The sequence below is a fragment of the Coregonus clupeaformis genome, chromosome 24, assembly GCF_020615455.1.
Source record: "Coregonus clupeaformis isolate EN_2021a chromosome 24, ASM2061545v1, whole genome shotgun sequence".
NCBI lineage: Eukaryota > Metazoa > Chordata > Actinopteri > Salmoniformes > Salmonidae > Coregonus > Coregonus clupeaformis.
In genome coordinates, this window is record NC_059215.1 from 47,207,721 (window position 1) to 47,228,823 (window position 21,103).

General features: G+C 47.0%; 1 protein-coding gene across 1 annotated transcript in view; it reads left to right on the plus strand.

The window, feature by feature from the left end:
* LOC121537754 (dnaJ homolog subfamily C member 5-like) overlaps positions 1–21,103 on the plus strand; it is a 43,191-nt gene that overhangs the window by 19,814 nt on the left and 2,274 nt on the right. The window contains exons 2-4 of the mRNA XM_041845383.1: positions 17,188–17,374; positions 19,209–19,422; positions 20,031–20,202. Of these exons, the coding sequence (XP_041701317.1) occupies positions 17,262–17,374; positions 19,209–19,422; positions 20,031–20,202 (499 nt within the window). The 5' untranslated portion in view covers positions 17,188–17,261. The remainder of the gene's footprint in view (positions 1–17,187; positions 17,375–19,208; positions 19,423–20,030; positions 20,203–21,103) is intronic.

The following is a 21,103-nucleotide window of genomic DNA, read 5'->3' on the forward strand; positions in this document are numbered from 1 at the left end:
GGAGTTTACTGAGTAGTTTGGTTCATCAGGCTGACCCCCAGTCTTCATGGAGGAGATTACTGAGTAGTTTGGTTCATCAGGCTGACCTCCAGTCTTCATGGAGGAGATTACTGAGTAGTTTGGTTCATCAGGCTGATCCCCAGTCTTCATGGAGGAGATTACTGAGTAGTTTGGTTCATCAGGCTGACCCCCAGTCTTCATGGAGGAGATTACTGAGTAGTTTGGTTCATCAGGCTGACCCCAGTCTTCATGGAGGAGATTACTGAGTAGTTTGGTTCATCAGGCTGACCCCCAGTCTTCATGGGAGGAGATTACTGAGTAGTTTGGTTCATCAGGCTGACCCCCAGTCTTCATGGAGGAGATTACTGAGTAGTTTGGTTCATCAGGCTGACCCCCAGTCTTCATGGAGGAGATTACTGAGTAGTTTGGTTCATCAGGCTGAACCCCCAGTCTCCATGGAGGAGATTACTGAGTAGTTTGGTTCATCAGGCTGACCCCCAGTCTTCATGGAGGAGATTACTGAGTAGTTTGGTTCATCAGGCTGACCCCCAGTCTTCATGGAGGAGATTACTGAGTAGTTTGGTTCATCAGGCTGACCCCAGTCTTCATGGAGGAGATTACTGAGTAGTTTGGTTCATCAGGCTGACCCCCAGTCTCCATGGAGGAGATTACTGAGTAGTTTGGTTCATCAGGCTGACCCCCCAGTCTTCATGGAGGAGATTACTGAGTAGTTTGGTTCATCAGGCTGACCCCCAGTCTTCATGGAGGAGATTACTGAGTAGTTTGGTTCATCAGGCTGACCCCCAGTCTTCATGGAGGAGATTACTGAGTAGTTTGGTTCATCAGGCTGACCCCCAGTCTTCATGGAGGAGATTACTGAGTAGTTTGGTTCATCAGGCTGACCCCCAGTCTTCATGGAGGAGATTACTGAGTAGTTTGGTTCATCAGGCTGACCCCCAGTCTTCATGGAGGAGATTACTGAGTAGTTTGGTTCATCAGGCTGACCCCCAGTCTTCATGGAGGAGATTACTGAGTAGTTTGGTTCATCAGGCTGACCCCCAGTCTTCATGGAGGAGATTACTGAGTAGTTTGGTTCATCAGGCTGACCCCCAGTCTTCATGGAGGAGATTACTGAGTAGTTTGGTTCATCAGGCTGACCCCCAGTCTTCATGGAGGAGATTACTGAGTAGTTTGGTTCATCAGGCTGACCCCCAGTCTTCATGGAGGAGATTACTGAGTAGTTTGGTTCATCAGGCTGACCCCAGTCTCCATGGAGGAGATTACTGAGTAGTTTGGTTCATCAGGCTGACCCCCAGTCTTCATGGAGGAGATTACTGAGTAGTTTGGTTCATCAGGCTGACCCCCAGTCTTCATGGAGGAGATTACTGAGTAGTTTGGTTCATCAGGCTGACCCCCAGTCTTCATGGAGGAGATTACTGAGTAGTTTGGTTCATCAGGCTGACCCCCAGTCTTCATGGAGGAGATTACTGAGTAGTTTGGTTCATCAGGCTGACCCCCAGTCTTCATGGAGGAGATTACTGAGTAGTTTGGTTCATCAGGCTGACCCCCAGTCTTCATGGAGGAGATTACTGAGTAGTTTGGTTCATCAGGCTGACCCCAGTCTTCATGGAGGAGTTTACTGAGTAGTTTGGTTCATCAGGCTGACCCCCAGTCTTCATGGAGGAGATTACTGAGTAGTTTGGTTCATCAGGCTGACCTCCAGTCTTCATGGAGGAGATTACTGAGTAGTTTGGTTCATCAGGCTGTCCTCCAGTCTTCATGGAGGAGATTACTGAGTAGTTTGGTTCATCAGGCTGACCCCCAGTCTTCATGGAGGAGATTACTGAGTAGTTTGGTTCATCAGGCTGATCCCCAGTCTTCATGGAGGAGATTACTGAGTAGTTTGGTTCATCAGGCTGACCCCCAGTCTTCATGGAGGAGATTACTGAGTAGTTTGGTTCATCAGGCTGACCCCCAGTCTTCATGGAGGAGATTACTGAGTAGTTTGGTTCATCAGGCTGACCCCCAGTCTTCATGGAGGAGATTACTGAGTAGTTTGGTTCATCAGGCTGAACCCCCAGTCTCCATGGAGGAGATTACTGAGTAGTTTGGTTCATCAGGCTGACCCCCAGTCTTCATGGAGGAGATTACTGAGTAGTTTGGTTCATCAGGCTGACCCCCAGTCTTCATGGGAGGAGATTACTGAGTAGTTTGGTTCATCAGGCTGACCCCCAGTCTTCATGGAGGAGATTACTGAGTAGTTTGGTTCATCAGGCTGACCCCAGTCGTCATGGAGGAGATTACTGAGTAGTTTGGTTCATCAGGCTGACCCCCAGTCTTCATGGAGGAGATTACTGAGTAGTTTGGTTCATCAGGCTGACCCCAGTCTTCATGGAGGAGATTACTGAGTAGTTTGGTTCATCAGGCTCACCCCCAGTCTTCATGGAGGAGATTACTGAGTAGTTTGGTTCATCAGGCTGACCCACAGTCTTCATGGAGGAGATTACTGAGTAGTTTGGTTCATCAGGCTGACCCCCAGTCTTCATGGGAGGAGATTACTGAGTAGTTTGGTTCATCAGGCTGACCCCCAGTCTTCATGGAGGAGATTACTGAGTAGTTTGGTTCATCAGGCTGACCCCCAGTCTCCATGGAGGAGATTACTGAGTAGTTTGGTTCATCAGGCTGACCCCAGTCTTCATGGAGGAGATTGCTGAGTAGTTTGGTTCATCAGGCTGACCCCCAGTCTTCATGGAGGAGATTACTGAGTAGTTTGGTTCATCAGGCTGACCCCCAGTCTTCATGGAGGAGATTACTGAGTAGTTTGTTTTCATCAGGCTGACCCCCAGTCTTCATGGAGGAGATTACTGAGTAGTTTGGTTCATCAGGCTGACCCCAGTCTCCATGGAGGAGATTACTGAGTAGTTTGGTTCATCAGGCTGACCCCCAGTCTTCATGGAGGAGATTACTGAGTAGTCTGGTTAATCAGGCTGACCCCCAGTCTTCATGGAGGAGATTACTGAGTAGTTTGGTTCGTAAGGCTGACCCCCAGTCTTCATGGAGGAGATTACTGAGTAGTTTGGTTCATCAGGCTGACCCCCAGTCTTCATGGAGGAGATTACTGAGTAGTTTGGTTCATCAGGCTGACCCCCAGTCTTCATGGAGGAGATTACTGAGTAGTTTGGTTCGTAAGGCTGACCCCAGTCTTCATGGAGGAGATTACTGAGTAGTTTGGTTCATCAGGCTGACCCCAGTCTTCATGGAGGAGATTACTGAGTAGTTTGGTTCATCAGGCTGACCCCCAGTCTTCATGGAGGAGATTACTGAGTAGTTTGGTTCATCAGGCTGACCCCAGTCTTCATGGAGGAGATTACTGAGTAGTTTGGTTCGTAAGGCTGACCCCCAGTCTTCATGGAGGAGATTACTGAGTAGTTTGGTTCATCAGGCTGACCCCCAGTCTTCATGGAGGAGATTACTGAGTAGTTTGGTTCATCAGGCTGACCCCCAGTCTTCATGGAGGAGATTACTGAGTACGTAGTTTGGTTCATCAGGCTGACCCCCAGTCTTCATGGAGGAGATTACTGAGTAGTTTGGTTCATCAGGCTGACCCCCAGTCTTCATGGAGGAGATTACTGAGTAGTTTGGTTCGTAAGGCTGACCCCCAGTCTTCATGGAGGAGATTACTGAGTAGTTTGGTTCATCAGGCTGACCCCCAGTCTTCATGGAGGAGATTACTGAGTAGTTTGGTTCGTAAGGCTGACCCCCAGTCTTCATGGAGGAGATTACTGAGTAGTTTGGTTCGTAAGGCTGACCCCCAGTCTTCATGGAGGAGATTACTGAGTAGTTTGGTTCATCAGGCTGACCCCAGTCTTCATGGAGGAGATTACTGAGTAGTTTGGTTCGTAAGGCTGACCCCCAGTCTTCATGGAGGAGATTACTGAGTAGTTTGGTTCGTAAGGCTGACCCCCAGTCTTCATGGAGGAGATAACTGAGTAGTTTGGTTCGTAAGGCTGACCCCAGTCTTCATGGAGGAGATTACTGAGTAGTTTGGTTCGTAAGGCTGACCCCCAGTCTTCATGGAGGAGATTACTGAGTAGTTTGGTTCGTAAGGCTGACCCCCAGTCTTCATGGAGGAGATTACTGAGTAGTTTGGTTCGTAAGGCTGACCTCCCAGTCTTCATGGAGGAGATTACTGAGTAGTTTGGTTCATCAGGCTGACCCCCAGTCTTCATGGAGGAGATTACTGAGTAGTTTGGTTCGTAAGGCTGACCCCCAGTCTTCATGGAGGAGATTACTGAGTAGTTTGGTTCGTAAGGCTGACCCCCAGTCTTCATGGAGGAGATTACTGAGTAGTTTGGTTCGTAAGGCTGACCCCCAGTCTTCATGGAGGAGATTACTGAGTAGTTTGGTTCGTAAGGCTGACCCTCCAGTCTTCATGGAGGAGATAACTGAGTAGTTTGGTTCGTAAGGCTGACCCCCAGTCTTCATGGAGGAGATTACTGAGTAGTTTGGTTCGTAAGGCTGACCCCCAGTCTTCATGGAGGAGATTACTGAGTAGTTTGGTTCGTAAGGCTGACCCCCAGTCTTCATGGGAGGAGATTACTGAGTAGTTTGGTTCGTAAGGCTGACCCCCGGTCTTCATGGAGGAGATTACTGAGTAGTTTGGTTCATCAGGCTGACCCCAGTCTTCATGGAGGAGATTACTGAGTAGTTTGGTTCATCAGGCTGACCCCCAGTCTTCATGGAGGAGATTACTGAGTAGTTTGGTTCATCAGGCTGACCCCCAGTCTTCATGGAGGAGATTACTGAGTAGTTTGGTTCATCAGGCTGACCCCCAGTCTTCATGGAGGAGATTACTGAGTAGTTTGGTTCATCAGGCTGAACCCCCAGTCTCCATGGAGGAGATTACTGAGTAGTTTGGTTCATCAGGCTGACCCCCAGTCTTCATGGAGGAGATTACTGAGTAGTTTGGTTCATCAGGCTGACCCCCAGTCTTCATGGAGGAGATTACTGAGTAGTTTGGTTAATCAGGCTGACCCCCAGTCGTCATGGAGGAGATTACTGAGTAGTTTGGTTAATCAGGCTGACCCCCAGTCTCCATGGAGGAGATTACTGAGTAGTTTGGTTCATCAGGCTGACCCCCAGTCTTCATGGAGGAGATTACTGAGTAGTTTGGTTCATCAGGCTGACCCCCAGTCTTCATGGAGGAGATTACTGAGTAGTTTGGTTCATCAGGCTGACCCCCAGTCTTCATGGAGGAGATTACTGAGTAGTTTGGTTCATCAGGCTGACCCCCAGTCTTCATGGAGGAGATTACTGAGTAGTTTGGTTCATCAGGCTGACCCCCAGTCTTCATGGAGGAGATTACTGAGTAGTTTGGTTCATCAGGCTGACCCCCAGTCTTCATGGAGGAGATTACTGAGTAGTTTGGTTCATCAGGCTGACCCCAGTCTCCATGGAGGAGATTACTGAGTAGTTTGGTTCATCAGGCTGACCCCCAGTCTTCATGGAGGAGATTACTGAGTAGTTTGGTTCATCAGGCTGACCCCCAGTCTTCATGGAGGAGATTACTGAGTAGTTTGGCTCATCAGGCTGACCCCCAGTCTTCATGGAGGAGATTACTGAGTAGTTTGGTTCATCAGGCTGACCCCCAGTCTTCATGGAGGAGATTACTGAGTAGTTTGGTTCATCAGGCTGACCCCCAGTCTCCATGGAGGAGATTACTGAGTAGTTTGGTTCATCAGGCTGACCCCAGTCTTCATGGAGGAGATTACTGAGTAGTTTGGTTCATCAGGCTGACCCCCAGTCTTCATGGAGGAGATTACTGAGTAGTTTGGTTCATCAGGCTGACCCCCAGTCTTCATGGAGGAGATTACTGAGTAGTTTGGTTCATCAGGCTGACCCCCAGTCTTCATGGAGGAGATTACTGAGTAGTTTGGTTCATCAGGCTGACCCCCAGTCTTCATGGAGGAGATTACTGAGTAGTTTGGTTCATCAGGCTGACCCCCAGTCTTCATGGAGGAGATTACTGAGTAGTTTGGTTCATCAGGCTGACCCCCAGTCTCCATGGAGGAGATTACTGAGTAGTTTGGTTCATCAGGCTGACCCCCAGTCTTCATGGAGGAGATTACTGAGTAGTTTGGTTCATCAGGCTGACCTCCAGTCTTCATGGGAGGAGATTACTGAGTAGTTTGGTTCATCAGGCTGATCCCAGTCTTCATGGAGGAGATTACTGAGTAGTTTGGTTCATCAGGCTGACCCCCAGTCTTCATGGAGGAGATTACTGAGTAGTTTGGTTCATCAGGCTGACCCCCAGTCTTCATGGAGGAGATTACTGAGTAGTTTGGTTCATCAGGCTGACCCCCAGTCTTCATGGAGGAGATTACTGAGTAGTTTGGTTCATCAGGCTGACCCCCAGTCTTCATGGAGGAGATTACTGAGTAGTTTGGTTCATCAGGCTGACCCCCAGTCTTCATGGAGGAGATTACTGAGTAGTTTGGTTCATCAGGCTGACCCCCAGTCTCATGGAGGAGATTACTGAGTAGTTTGGTTCATCAGGCTGACCCCAGTCTTCATGGAGGAGATTACTGAGTAGTTTGGTTCATCAGGCTGACCCCCAGTCTTCATGGAGGAGATTACTGAGTAGTTTGGTTCATCAGGCTGACCCCCAGTCTTCATGGAGGAGATTACTGAGTAGTTTGGTTAATCAGGCTGACCCCCAGTCTTCATGGAGGAGATTACTGAGTAGTTTGGTTCATCAGGCTGACCCCAGTCTTCATGGAGGAGATTACTGAGTAGTTTGGTTCATCAGGCTGACCCCCAGTCTTCATGGAGGAGATTACTGAGTAGTTTGGTTCATCAGGCTGACCCCCAGTCTTCATGGAGGAGATTACTGAGTAGTTTGGTTCATCAGGCTGACCCCCAGTCTTCATGGAGGAGATTACTGAGTAGTTTGGTTCATCAGGCTGACCCCCAGTCTTCATGGAGGAGATTACTGAGTAGTTTGGTTCATCAGGCTGACCCCCAGTCTTCATGGAGGAGATTACTGAGTAGTTTGGTTCATCAGGCTGACCCCCAGTCTCCATGGAGGAGATTACTGAGTAGTTTGGTTCATCAGGCTGACCCCCAGTCTTCATGGAGGAGATTACTGAGTAGTTTGGTTCATCAGGCTGACCCCCAGTCTTCATGGAGGAGATTACTGAGTAGTTTGGTTCATCAGGCTGACCCCCAGTCTTCATGGAGGAGATTACTGAGTAGTTTGTTTTCATCAGGCTGACCCCCAGTCTTCATGGAGGAGATTACTGAGTAGTTTGGTTCATCAGGCTGACCCCCAGTCTCCATGGAGGAGATTACTGAGTAGTTTGGTTCATCAGGCTGACCCCCAGTCTTCATGGAGGAGATTACTGAGTAGTCTGGTTAATCAGGCTGACCCCCAGTCTTCATGGAGGAGATTACTGAGTAGTTTGGTTCGTAAGGCTGACCCCAGTCTTCATGGAGGAGATTACTGAGTAGTTTGGTTCATCAGGCTGACCCCCAGTCTTCATGGAGGAGATTACTGAGTAGTTTGGTTCATCAGGCTGACCCCAGTCTTCATGGAGGAGATTACTGAGTAGTTTGGTTCGTAAGGCTGACCCCCAGTCTTCATGGGAGGAGATTACTGAGTAGTTTGGTTCATCAGGCTGACCCCAGTCTTCATGGAGGAGATTACTGAGTAGTTTGGTTCATCAGGCTGACCCCCAGTCTTCATGGAGGAGATTACTGAGTAGTTTGGTTCATCAGGCTGACCCCCAGTCTTCATGGAGGAGATTACTGAGTACGTAGTTTGGTTCGTAAGGCTGACCCCCAGTCTTCATGGAGGAGATTACTGAGTAGTTTGGTTCATCAGGCTGACCCCCAGTCTTCATGGAGGAGATTACTGAGTAGTTTGGTTCATCAGGCTGACCCCCAGTCTTCATGGAGGAGATTACTGAGTACGTAGTTTGGTTCATCAGGCTGACCCCCCAGTCTTCATGGAGGAGATTACTGAGTAGTTTGGTTCATCAGGCTGACCCCCAGTCTTCATGGAGGAGATTACTGAGTAGTTTGGTTCGTAAGGCTGACCCCCAGTCTTCATGGAGGAGATTACTGAGTAGTTTGGTTCATCAGGCTGACCCCCAGTCTTCATGGAGGAGATTACTGAGTAGTTTGGTTCGTAAGGCTGACCCCCCAGTCTTCATGGAGGAGATTACTGAGTAGTTTGGTTCGTAAGGCTGACCTCCAGTCTTCATGGAGGAGATTACTGAGTAGTTTGGTTCATCAGGCTGACCCCCAGTCTTCATGGAGGAGATTACTGAGTAGTTTGGTTCGTAAGGCTGACCCCCAGTCTTCATGGAGGAGATTACTGAGTAGTTTGGTTCGTAAGGCTGACCCCCAGTCTTCATGGAGGAGATAACTGAGTAGTTTGGTTCGTAAGGCTGACCCCCAGTCTTCATGGAGGAGATTACTGAGTAGTTTGGTTCGTAAGGCTGACCCCCAGTCTTTAAGTTATTGAGGGATGATGAAGTTTTGGCCAAAAGTATGTGGACACCTGCTCGTCAAACATCTCATTCTAAAATCATTGGCATTAATATAGAGTTGGTCCCCCCTTTGCTGCTATAACAGCCTCCACTCTTCTGGGAAGACTTTCCACTAGATGTTGGAACATTGCTGCGGGGACTTGCTTCCATTCAGCCTCGAGCATTAGTGAGGTCGGTCACTGATTTTGGGCGATTAGACCTGGCTCGCAGTCGGCGTTCCAATTCATCCCAAAGGTGTTCGATGGGGTTGATGTCAGGGCTCTGTGCAGGCCAGTCAAGTTTTTCCACACCGATCTTGACAAACCATTTCCGTATGGACTTCGCTTTTTCCACGGGGCATTGTCATGCTGAAACAGGAAAGGGCCTTCCCCAAACTGTTGCCACAATGTTGGAAGCACAGAATCCTGTAGAATGTAATTGTATGCTGTAGCGTTAAGATTTCCCTTCACTGGAACTAAGGGGCCTAGCCCAAACCATGAAAAACAGCCCCAGACCATTATTCCTGCTCCACAAAACTACAGTTTGCAGTATGCATTCGGGCAGGGAGCATTCCCAACATTCCCAAACCCAGATACGTCCGTCGGACTGCCAGATGGTGAAGCGTGATTCATCACTCCAGAGAACGCGTTTCCACTGGTCCAGAGTCCAATGGCGGTGAGCTTTACACCACTACAGCCGACGCTTGGCATTGCGCATGGTGATCTTAGGCTTGTGTGCGGCTGCTCGGCCATGGAAACCCATTTCATGAAACTCCCGACTAACAGTTATTGTGCTGATGTTGCTTCCAGTGGCATTTTGGAACTCGGTAGTGAGTGTTGCAACTGAGGACAGACGATTTTTACGCGCTTCAGCACTTGGCGGTCCCGTTCTGTGAGCGTGTGGCCTACCACTTTGCGGCTGAGCCGTTGTTGCTCCTAGACGTTTCCACTTCACAATAACAGCACTTATAGTTGACTGGGGCAGCTCTAGCAGGGCAGAAATGTTACATCCTATGACGGTGCCACGTTGAAAGTCACTGAGCTCTTCAGTACGGGCCATTCTACTGCCAATGTTTGGCTATGGAGGTTGCATGGCAGTGTGCTCGATTTTAGGGGGGGATTTAAATCCATTTTTAGAATAAGGCTGTAACGAAACAATGTGGAAAAATGTCAAGACAACAGTGTCATTAAGGAGCCAGCCTTCCTCCCGGGTGTCATGGGAGGTTGTGTGCCCCGCACTTAAACCCTTCCCTAACCCCCTAACACTACAGGCCCCACCCACTGGCTTCCCCCTAACACTACAGGCCCCACCCACTGGCTTCCCCCTAACACTACAGGCCCCACCCACTGGCTTCCCCCTAACACTACAGGCCCCACCCACTGGCTTCCCCCTAACACTACAGGCCCCACCCACTGGCTTCCCCCTAACACTACGGGCCCCACCCACTGGCTTCCCCCTAACACTACGGGCCCCACCCACTGGCTTCCCCTAACACTACGGGCCCCACCCACTGGCTTCCCCCGAACACTACGGGCCCCACCCACTGGCTTCCCCCTAACACTACGGGCCCCACCCACTGGCTTCCCCCTAACACTACAGGCCCCACCCACTGGCTTCCCCCTAACACTACAGGCCCCACCCACTGGCCTTTAGTCACTGATCTAGGACCAGTTACCCTCCCCATAGCCTGAACCACTATGGAGGAATATAAAAAAAACTGAGCCCAGATCAGTCGGTGTCTAGGGCTCCTGGCTCTGGCTCCACCCCTGGTTAATCCCACAGGGCTGTCAAAGGAAATTAGCAGATTATCCTGAACCAGCGGGACGTCCTGCTACGTGGTGGTCTTACTGCCTGTCTCACTGCCGGTCTCACTGCCGGTCTTACTGCCTGTCTCACTGCCGGTCTCACTGCCGGTCTCACTGCCTCCTCTTGGGGTTATTTTTGTGCAGTGGCCCTGTCAGGGCAGGCAGGCAAAGTGAGGCCGTGAATAGCCCACTCTCTCTCTCCCTCCCCACTCTCTCTCTCCTCCCTCCCTCTCTCTCTCCCCCTCCCCACTCTCTCTCTCCCTCCCTATTCTCTCTCTCTCTCCCCCTCCCCACTCTCTCTCTCCCTCCCTACTCTCTCTCTCTCTCCCCCTCCCCACTCTCTCTCTCTCTCCCTCCCTCCCTACTCTCTCTCTCCCTCCCCCCCACTCTCTCTCTCCCTCCCCCAACTCTCTCTCTCCCTCCCCCCACTCTCTCTCTCCCTCCCCCACTCGCTCTCTCCCTCCCCCACTCGCTCTCTCCCTCCCCCATTCGCTCTCTCTCTCCCCCACTCGCTCGCTCTCTCTCCCCCCACTCGCTCGCTCTCTCCCTCCCCCCACTCGCCTCTCTCTCCCTCCCCACTCGCTCTCTCTCTCCCCCCACTCGCTCGCTCTCTCTCTCCCCCCCACTCGCTCGCTCTCTCCCTCCCCCCCACTCGCTCTCTCTCTCCCTCCCCCCACTCGCTCGCTCTCTCCCTCCCACTCGTCGCTCTCTCCCTCCCCACTCGCTCTCTCTCCCTCCCCACTGTCTCTCTCCCTCCCCCACTCGCTCTCCCTCCCCACTCTCTCTCTCTCTCTCTCCCTCCCACTCTCCCTCCCCACTGTCTCTCCCTCCCCTCCCCACTGTCTCTCTCCCTCCCCACTGTCTCTTCCACACTCACGTAGGCATTTGTATATTCCTCTCTCACAGAGATGCAGTGCCTTCAGACAGTATTCACAGCCCTTGACTTTTTCCACATTTTGTTGTTACAGCCTCAATTTAAAATGGGTTACATTGAGATTTTGTGCCACTGGCCTACACACAATACCCTATAATGTTAAAGTGGAATTATGTTTTTAGAAATTGTTTAAAATTAATTAAAAATGAAAAGCTGAAATATCTTGAGTCAATAAGGATTCAACCCCTTTGTTATGGCAAGGCTAAATAAGTTCAGGAGTAAACAACATTTGCTTAACAAGTTGCATGGACTCATTCTGTGTGCAATAATAGTGTAACATGATTTCTGAATGACTACCTCATCTTTGTACCCCACACATACAATTATCTGTAAGGTCCCTCAGTCGAGCAGTGAATTTCATGTCATTGGGAGGGCTAGGGAGTTAAAAAATGTTTTATTATTATTATTATTATTATAAAAAACAGACGAATTCACCTTTTCAGCAGGACAATAACCTAAAACACAAGGCCAATTATAAACTAGGTTGTTCGAGCCCTGAATGCTGATTGGCTGACAGCCGTGGAATATCAGACCATATACCACGGGTATGACAAAACATTTATTTTTACTGAACTAATTACGTTGGTGACCAGTTTTATAATAGCAATAAGGCACCTCGGGGGTTTGTGGTATATGGCCAATATACCACGGCTAAGGGCTGTATCCAGGCACTCAGCGTTGCGTCATGCTTAAGAACAGCCCTTAGCCGTGGTATATTGGCCATATACAGTGCCTTCGGAAAGTATTCAGACCCCTTGACTTTTTCCACATTTTGTTAAATTACAGCCTTATTCTAAAATGGATTAAATAATTGTTTTCCCTCAGCAATCTACACACAATACCCCATAATGCCAAAGTGAAAACAGGTTTTTATAAATGTTTGCAAATTTATACAAAAATAATAAACAGATATCTTATTTACATAAGTATTCAGACCCTTTGCTATGAGACTTGAAATTGAGCTCAGGTGCATCCTGTTTCCATTGATCATCCTTGAGATGTTTCTACAACTTTGATTGGAGTCCACCTGTGGTAAATTCAATTGATTGGACATGATTTGGAAAGACACACACCTGTCTATATAAGGTCCCACAGTTGACGGTGCATGTCAGAGCAAAAACCAAGCCATGAGGTTCGAAGGAATGATGGTAGAGTGGCCAGACTGAAGCCACTCCTCAGTAAAAAACACATGACGGCCCGCTTGGAGTTTGCCTAAAGACTCTCAGACCATGAAAAAAACTATTCTCCGGTCTGATGAAACCAAGCTTGAACTCTTTGGCCTGAATGCCAAGCGTCACGTCTGGAGGAAACCTGGCCATTTTAGAATAAGGCTGTAACGTAACAATGTGGAAAAAGCCAAGGGGTCTGAATACACTGTACCACATCCCCTCGGGCCTTATTGATGAAATATACACTGGAGTTGCTTACCAAGACCACGTTGAATGTTCCTGAGTGGCCTAGTTACAGTTTTGATTTAAATCGGCTTGAGAATCTATAGCAAGACTTGAAAATTGCTGTCTAGCAATGATCAACAACCAATTCGACAGAGCTTGAAGAATTAAAAAAAAGAATCATGGGAAAATATTGTACAATCAAGGTGTGGAAAGCTCTTAGAGACTCACCCAGAAAGACTGACAGCTGTAATCGCTGCCAACGGTGATTCTAACATGTATTGAGTCAGGGGTGTGAACACTTATGTAAATGAGATATTTCTGCATTTCATTTTCAATACATTAGCAAACATTTCTACAAACATGTTTTCACTTTGTCATTATGGGGTATCGTGTGTAGATTGCAGAGGGGGGGGGATCGATTTCATCCATTTTGAATTCAAGCTGTAGAATAAGTCTATGAGTACTTTCTGAAGGCACTGTATATTATGTAGGCCAACGCTATGAGGCTAGCGTGGCGCATTTTAAGGGTGTAAGTAGTTGTGAATAGTTGTCTGTGAGATGTGGAGGCTATGATTGGTCTCTCACCAGACTAGCAGACCGTAGCTTTATTAGGAATGCTATTTTCTACTCTTCATATCCATAAAACCTTCTCAGAGTAGGATCTAGGATCAGGTCGGCCCTCTCCATGTTAATCTTATTCATTATGAGACACTTGGTGAATACGGGCCCCGGTATTCTATACACTTGGTGAATACGGGCCCCGGTATTCTATACACTTGGTGAATACGGGCCCCGGTATTCTATACACTTGGTGAATACGGGCCCCGGTATTCTATACACTTGGTGAATACGGGCCCCGGTATTCTATACACTCCTGACTCTAAAGCCTCTGCACTGTCTTTCTGTCAGACCAAAACTAGTGTTGAACCAGGGATTTTAAACCAAGGCCGGGTCTCATCATAAGTGCACTCTGTGTGTCTGTCTCTGTCAGTCAACTGCTAGTGTAGTCTCTGTCTGTCTAGCAGTCTGTCTTTCTGTCTAGCGTAGTCTGTCTGTCTAGTGTAGTCTGTTTAGTGTAGTCTGTCTAGTGTAGTCTGTCTAGTGTAGTCTGTCTGTGTTTCTGTCTAGTGTAGTCTGTCTAGTGTAGTCTGTCTAGTGTAGTCTGTCTAGTGTAGTCTGTCTCTGTCTAGTGTAGTCTGTCTAGTGTAGTCTGTCTAGTGTAGTCTGTCTCTGTCTAGTGTAGTCTGTCTAGTGTAGTCTGTCTAGTGTAGTCTGTCTAGTGTAGTCTGTCTCTGTCTAGTGTAGTCTGTCTAGTGTAGTCTGTCTAGTGTAGTCTGTCTCTGTCTAGCGTAGTCTGTCTAGCGTAGTCTGTCTAGTGTAGTCTGTCTAGTGTAGTCTGTCTAGTGTAGTCTGCTCTGTCTAGTGTAGTCTGTCTCTGTCTAGTGTAGTCTGTCTAGTGTAGTCTGTCTCTGTCTAGTGTAGTCTGTCTAGTGTAGTCTGTCTCTGTCTAGTGTAGTCTGTCTAGTGTAGTCTGTCTAGTGTAGTCTGTCTAGTGTAGTCTGTCTAGTGTAGTCTGTCTAGTGTAGTCTGTCTCTGTCTAGTGTAGTCTGTCTAGTGTAGTCTGTCTAGTGTAGTCTGTCTAGTGTAGTCTGTCTAGCGTAGTCTGTCTAGTGTAGTCTGTCTAGTGTAGTCTGTCTAGTGTAGTCTGTCTAGTGTAGTCTGTCTAGTGTAGTCTGTCTAGCGTAGTCTGTCTAGCGTAGTCTGTCTCTGTTTAGTGTAGTCTGTCTAGTGTAGTCTCTGTCTAGTGTAGTCTGTCTCTGTCTAGTGTAGTCTGTCTAGTGTAGTCTGCTCTGTCTAGTGTAGTCTGTCTAGTGTAGTCTGCTCTGTCTAGTGTAGTCTGTCTAGTGTAGTCTCTGTCTAGTGTAGTCTGTCTAGTGTAGTCTGTCTAGTGTAGTCTGTCTCTGTCTAGTGTAGTCTGTCTAGCGTAGTCTGTCTAGTGTAGTCTGTCTCTGTCTAGTGTAGTCTGTCTAGTGTAGTCTGCTCTGTCTAGTGTAGTCTGTCTAGTGTAGTCTCTGTCTAGTGTAGTCTGTCTAGTGTAGTCTGTCTAGTGTAGTCTGTCTCTGTCTAGTGTAGTCTGTCTAGTGTAGTCTGCTCTGTCTAGTGTAGTCTGTCTAGTGTAGTCTGTCTAGTGTAGTCTGTCTAGTGTAGTCTGTCTAGTGTAGTCTGTCTCTGTCTAGTGTAGTCTGTCTAGTGTAGTCTGTCTAGTGTAGTCTGTCTCTGTCTAGTGTAGTCTGTCTAGTGTAGTCTGTCTAGTGTAGTCTGTCTAGTGTAGTCTGTCTAGTGTAGTCTGTCTAGTGTAGTCTGTCTAGTGTAGTCTCTGTCTAGTGTAGTCTGTCTAGTGTAGTCTGTCTAGTGTAGTCTGTCTCTGTCTAGTGTAGTCTGTCTAGTGTAGTCTGCTCTGTCTAGTGTAGTCTCTGTCTAGTGTAGTCTGTCTAGTGTAGTCTGTCTAGTGTAGTCTGTCTCTGTCTAGTGTAGTCTGTCTAGCGTAGTCTGTCTAGTGTAGTCTGTCTAGTGTAGTCTCTGTCTAGTGTAGTCTGTCTAGTGTAGTCTGTCTAGTGTAGTCTGTCTCTGTCTAGTGTAGTCTGTCTCTGTCTAGTGTAGTCTGTCTAGTGTAGTCTGTCTAGTGTAGTCTGTCTAGTGTAGTCTGTCTAGTGTAGTCTGTCTAGTGTAGTCTGTCTCTGTCTAGTGTAGTCTGTCTAGTGTAGTCTCTGTCTAGTGTAGTCTGTCTCTGTCTAGTGTAGTCTGTCTAGTGTAGTCTGTCTGTTTAGCATAGTCTGTCTGTGTTTCTGTCTAGTGTAGTCTGTCTAGTGTAGTCTGTCTAGTGTAGTCTGTCTAGTGTAGTCTGTCTAGTGTAGTCTGTCTAGCGTAGTCTGTTTAGTGTAGTCTGTCTAGTGTAGTCTGTCTCTGTCTAGTGTAGTCTGTCTAGTGTAGTCTCTGTCTAGTGTAGTCTGTCTCTGTCTAGTGTAGTCTGTCTAGTGTAGTCTGTCTGTTTAGCATAGTCTGTCTGTGTTTCTGTCTAGTGTAGTCTGTCTAGTGTAGTCTGTCTAGTGTAGTCTGTCTAGTGTAGTCTGTCTAGTGTAGTCTGTCTAGTGTAGTCTGTCTAGCGTAGTCTGTCTAGTGTAGTCTGTCTAGTGTAGTCTGTCTCTGTCTAGTGTAGTCTGTCTAGTGTAGTCTCTGTCTAGTGTAGGTCTGTCTCTGTCTAGTGTAGTCTGTCTAGTGTAGTCTGTCTGTTTAGCATAGTCTGTCTGTGTGTCTGTCTAGTGTAGTCTGTCTAGTGTAGTCTGTCTAGTGTAGTCTGTCTAGTGTAGTCTGTCTAGTGTAGTCTGTCTAGCGTAGTCTGTTTAGTGTAGTCTGTCTAGTGTAGTCTGTCTCTGTCTAGTGTAGTCTGTCTAGTGTAGTCTCTGTCTAGTGTAGTCTGTCTCTGTCTAGTGTAGTCTGTCTAGTGTAGTCTGTCTGTTTAGCATAGTCTGTCTGTGTTTCTGTCTAGTGTAGTCTGTCTAGTGTAGTCTGTCTAGTGTAGTCTGTCTAGTGTAGTCTGTCTCTGTCTAGTGTAATCTGTCTAGCGTAGTCTGTCTAGTGTAGTCTGTCTAGTGTAGTCTGTCTAGTGTAGTCTGTCTAGTGTAGTCTGTCTAGTGTAGTCTGTTTAGTGTAGTCTGTCTAGTGTAGTCTGTCTAGTGTAGTCTGTCTAGCGTAGTCTGTCTAGTGTAGTCTGTCTAGTGTAGTCTGTCTAGCGTAGTCTGTCTAGCGTAGTCTGTCTAGTGTAGTCTGTCTAGTGTAGTCTGTCTAGTGTAGTCTGTCTAGTGTAGTCTCTGTCTAGTGTAGTCTGTCTAGTGTAGTCTGTCTCTGTCTAGTGTAGTCTGTCTCTGTCTAGTGTAGTCTGTCTCTGTCTAGTGTAGTCTCTGTCTAGTGTAGTCTCTGTCTAGTGTAGTCTGTCTCTGTCTAGTGTAGTCTGTCTAGTGTAGTCTGTCTGTGTTTCTGTCTAGTGTAGTCTGTCTAGTGTAGTCTGTCTCTGTCTAGTGTAGTCTGTCTAGTGTAGTCTCTGTCTAGTGTAGTCTGTCTCTGTCTAGTGTAGTCTGTCTAGTGTAGTCTGTCTGTGTTTCTGTCTAGTGTAGTCTGTCTAGTGTAGTCTGTCTCTGTCTAGTGTAGTCTGTCTAGTGTAGTCTGTCTAGTGTAGTCTGTCTAGTGTAGTCTGTCTAGTGTAGTCTGTCTAGCGTAGTCTGTCTCTGTCTAGTGTAGTCTGTCTCTGTCTAGTGTAGTCTGTCTCTGTCTAGTGTAGTCTGTCTCTGTCTAGTGTAGTCTGTCTGTATTTCTGTCTAGTGTAGTCTGTCTGTCTCTAGTGTAGCAGTTGAGTCATGTTTTATTTGATCAGATATTTCTTGTCACTGACTTTCTCTCTCCTCTCTCTTCCCCTTCTCTCTCCCTTCTCTCTCCCCTTCTCTCCCCCTTCTCTCCCCCTCTCTTAGACTGGTGAGGCTGTGCGTGAGCAAAGGGAGTGTGTGAGAGAGACTGAAAGAGAGAGACCGAGGGAGTTGTCTTCATGGCAGCTGAGGCGCAGAGACAGCGTTCTCTCTCTACGTCAGGAGACTCGCTCTACTTGGTCCTGGGGATCGACAAGAATGCCACACCAGAGGACATCAAGAAGTCCTACAGGTAACAGGTTAACGATCTACACCACTAGCCACACTAGAGGACATCAAGAAGTCCTACAGGTAACAGGGTAACGATCTACACCACTAGCCACAGCAGAGGACATCAAGAAGTCCTACAGGTAACAGGGTAACGATCTACACCACTAGCCACCCCAGAGGACATCAAGAAGTCCTACAGGTAACAGGTTAACGATCTACACCACTAGCCACAGCAGAGGACATCAAGAAGTCCTACAGGTAACAGGGTAACGATCTACACCACTAGCCACCCCAGAGGACATCAAGAAGTCCTACAGGTAACAGGGTAACAATCTACACCACTAGCCACACTAGAGGACATCAACAAGTGCTCCAGGCAGATGTACTACATAATACAGTGTAGGACATACAGTGAATTCAGAAAGTATTCAGACCCCTTGACTTTTTCCACATTTTGTTATGTTACAGCCTTATTCAAAAATTTATTAAATACATGTTTTTTCCTCAGCAATCTACACGCAATACCCCATAAAGCGAAAACAGGTTTTTAGAAATGTTTGCAAATTTATTCAAAATAAAAAACAGAAATACCTTATTTACGTAAGTATTCAGACCCTTTGCTGTAAGACTCGACATTGAGCTCAGGTGCATCCTGTTTGCATTGATCATCCTTTAGATGTTTCTACAACTTGATTGGAGTCCACATGTGGTAAATTCAATTGATTGGACATGATTTGGAAACGCACACACCCACCTGTCTATATAAGGTCCTGTTATCACTGTTCCCTATGAGACACAGTCCACTAGACTTCCTGTTATCACTGTTCACTATGAGACACAGTCCACTAGACTTCCTGTTATCACTGTTCACTATGAGACACAGTCCACTAGACTTTCCTGTTATCACTGTTCACTATGAGACACAGTCCACTAGACTTCCTGTTATCACTGTTCACTATGAGACACAGTCCACTAGACTTCCTGTTATCACTGTTCACTATGAGACACAGTCCACTAGACTTCCTGTTATCACTGTTCACTATGAGACACAGTCCACTAGACTTCCTGTTATCACTGTTCACTATGAGACACAGTCCACTAGACTTCCTGTTATCACTGTTCACTATGAGACACAGTCCACTAGACTTCCTGTTATCACTGTTCACTATGAGGACACAGTCCACTAGACTTCCTGTTATCACTGTTCCCTATGAGACACAGTCCACTAGACTTCCTGTTATCACTGTTCACTATGAGACACAGTCCACTAGACTTCCTGTTATCACTGTTCACTATGAGACACAGTCCACTAGACTTCCTGTTATCACTGTTCACTATGAGACACAGTCCACTAGACTTCCTGTTATCACTGTTCACTATGAGACACAGTCCACTAGACTTCCTGTTATCACTGTTCACTATGAGACACAGTCCACTAGACTTCCTGTTATCACTGTTCACTATGAGGACACAGTCCACTAGACTTCCTGTTATCACTGTTCACTATGAGACACAGTCCACTAGACTTCCTGTTATCACTGTTCACTATAAGACACAGTCCACTAGACTTCCTGTTATCACTGTTCCCTATGAGACACAGTCCACTAGACTTCCTGTTATCACTGTTCACTATGAGACACAGTCCACTAGACTTCCTGTTATCACTGTTCCCTAGAGGTCAACAGAGATGTGGTACAAGATGGCTGAACATTGCAAATATGGGACAGAAGTGATGAGGTTACAATATGATCGGGCTGAATTTGACTTTGGCTGAAACGCGCTACATTTTTATTTGTTTCATCATTCTATCATTGTTTCTCTCATAACCTCATCCTCTCTGTTCTCCGTCCAATCAGGAAACTGGCTCTGAAGTTCCACCCAGACAAGAACCCAGACAACCCCGAGGCTGCTGATAAGTTTAAGGAGATCAACAACGCCCACGCCATCCTGAACGACTGTACCAAGAGGAACATCTATGATAAGTACGGCTCCCTGGGTCTCTACGTGGCCGAACAGTTTGGAGAGGACAACGTCAACACCTACTTTGTCCTCTCCTCCTGGTGGGCTAAGGTAAGACGACGTGTGTCTCTGTCTCTGATCGCCAAATGGTACCCTAGTAAATGTAGTGATAGATGTGGAGTTGTGATGAGTCCCCAGTAAATGTAGTGATAGATGTGGAGTTGTGATGAGTCCCCAGTACATTTTGTGATAGATGTGGAGTTGTGATGAGTCCCCAGTAAATGTAGTGATAGATGCAGAGTTGTGATGAGTCCCCAGTACATTTTGTGATAGATGTGGAGTTGTGATGAGTCCCCAGTACATTTTGTGATAGATGTGGAGTTGTGATGAGTCCCCAGTACATTTTGTGATAGATGTGGAGTTGTGATGAGTCCCCAGTACATTTTGTGATAGATGTGGAGTTGTGATGAGTCCCCAGTAAATGTAGTGATAGATGTGGAGTTGTGATGAGTCCCCAGTAAATGTAGTGATAGATGTGGAGTTGTGATGAGTCCCCAGTAAATGTAGTGATAGATGCGGAGTTGTGATGAGTCCCAGTTAAATGTAGTGATAGATGCAGAGTTGTGATGAGTCCCCAGTACATTTCACCCCTCAAGATCAGTTTGTGTGTCTCATCTCTCACCTCCTTCCCTCTCCCTGACGGTCTCCTCTGTCTGCAGGGCCTGTTCATCTTCTGTGGCTTGGCCACTGGCTGCTACTTCTGCTGTTGTTTGTGTTGCTGCTGTAACTGCTGCTGTGGGAAGTGTAAACCGCGGCCGCCCATGGACCAGGAACCAGAGTTCTACGTCTCCCCTGAAGACCTGGAGGCACAGATGCAGTCTGACGAGAGAGGTGAGGAGTTTAATCAATCAATCAATCAATCAATCAATAGAACTAAAGATGAGAGGTGAGGAGTTTAATCAATCAGTATTTTTTTAAGTAGAGTGGATTTTCACTTGGTTGAATGAAGGGAAGACCGATAGAGGTGATTTGATCCCAGGCAGGCAGGGACTGTACATTAGAACAGTTTAACTCTGGTCAGTCCCCTGTGCCTGGTCATTAGAACAGTTTAACTCTGGTCAGTCCCCTGTGCCTGGTCATTAGAACAGTTTAACTGGTCAGTCCCCTGTGCCTGGTCATTAGAACAGTTTAACTGGTCAGTCCCCTGTGCCTGGTCATTAGAACAGTTTAACTCTGGTCAGTCCCTTGTGCCTGTGGGTTGGTCATTAGAACAGTTTAACTCTGGTCAGTCCCTTGTGCCTGTGGGTTGGTCATTAGAACAGTTTAACTCCAACCTGTGCCTGTGGGTATATGAAGCGATTTCAGTGCCAACAGAAATTGTATTTTAATTCCATAATTTTGAATTTGTATTAGATGATTGCATTTGAATTTGTAATACACAAATTGACTTCATAAATTGAATTTATATTTCAATATTTGAGACTGAATTGAGTAAATATTGCATTGTTTTAAAATTCAATTTAAATTTAATTGAATATTCAAATTCAATGTTTATATATTCCGTTTCAATATGGTACATTGTGTATTCTTATGGGGGCCAAATAGCGTTGTTGTTTTTTTTACACTCCCTTCTAACGCAGCCTGTGATCACCATAGAGGGGAATGGAAAGCACATCCATGTTTCAGAGAGTGTTAGCTTTCAGGAATGGGCTCATAACAGCTTATAGACAAAACGGTTCAAGTGCTAGAGCCAAATTCATAGGAAGAAAATTAATTCAACATGCCAAATTGG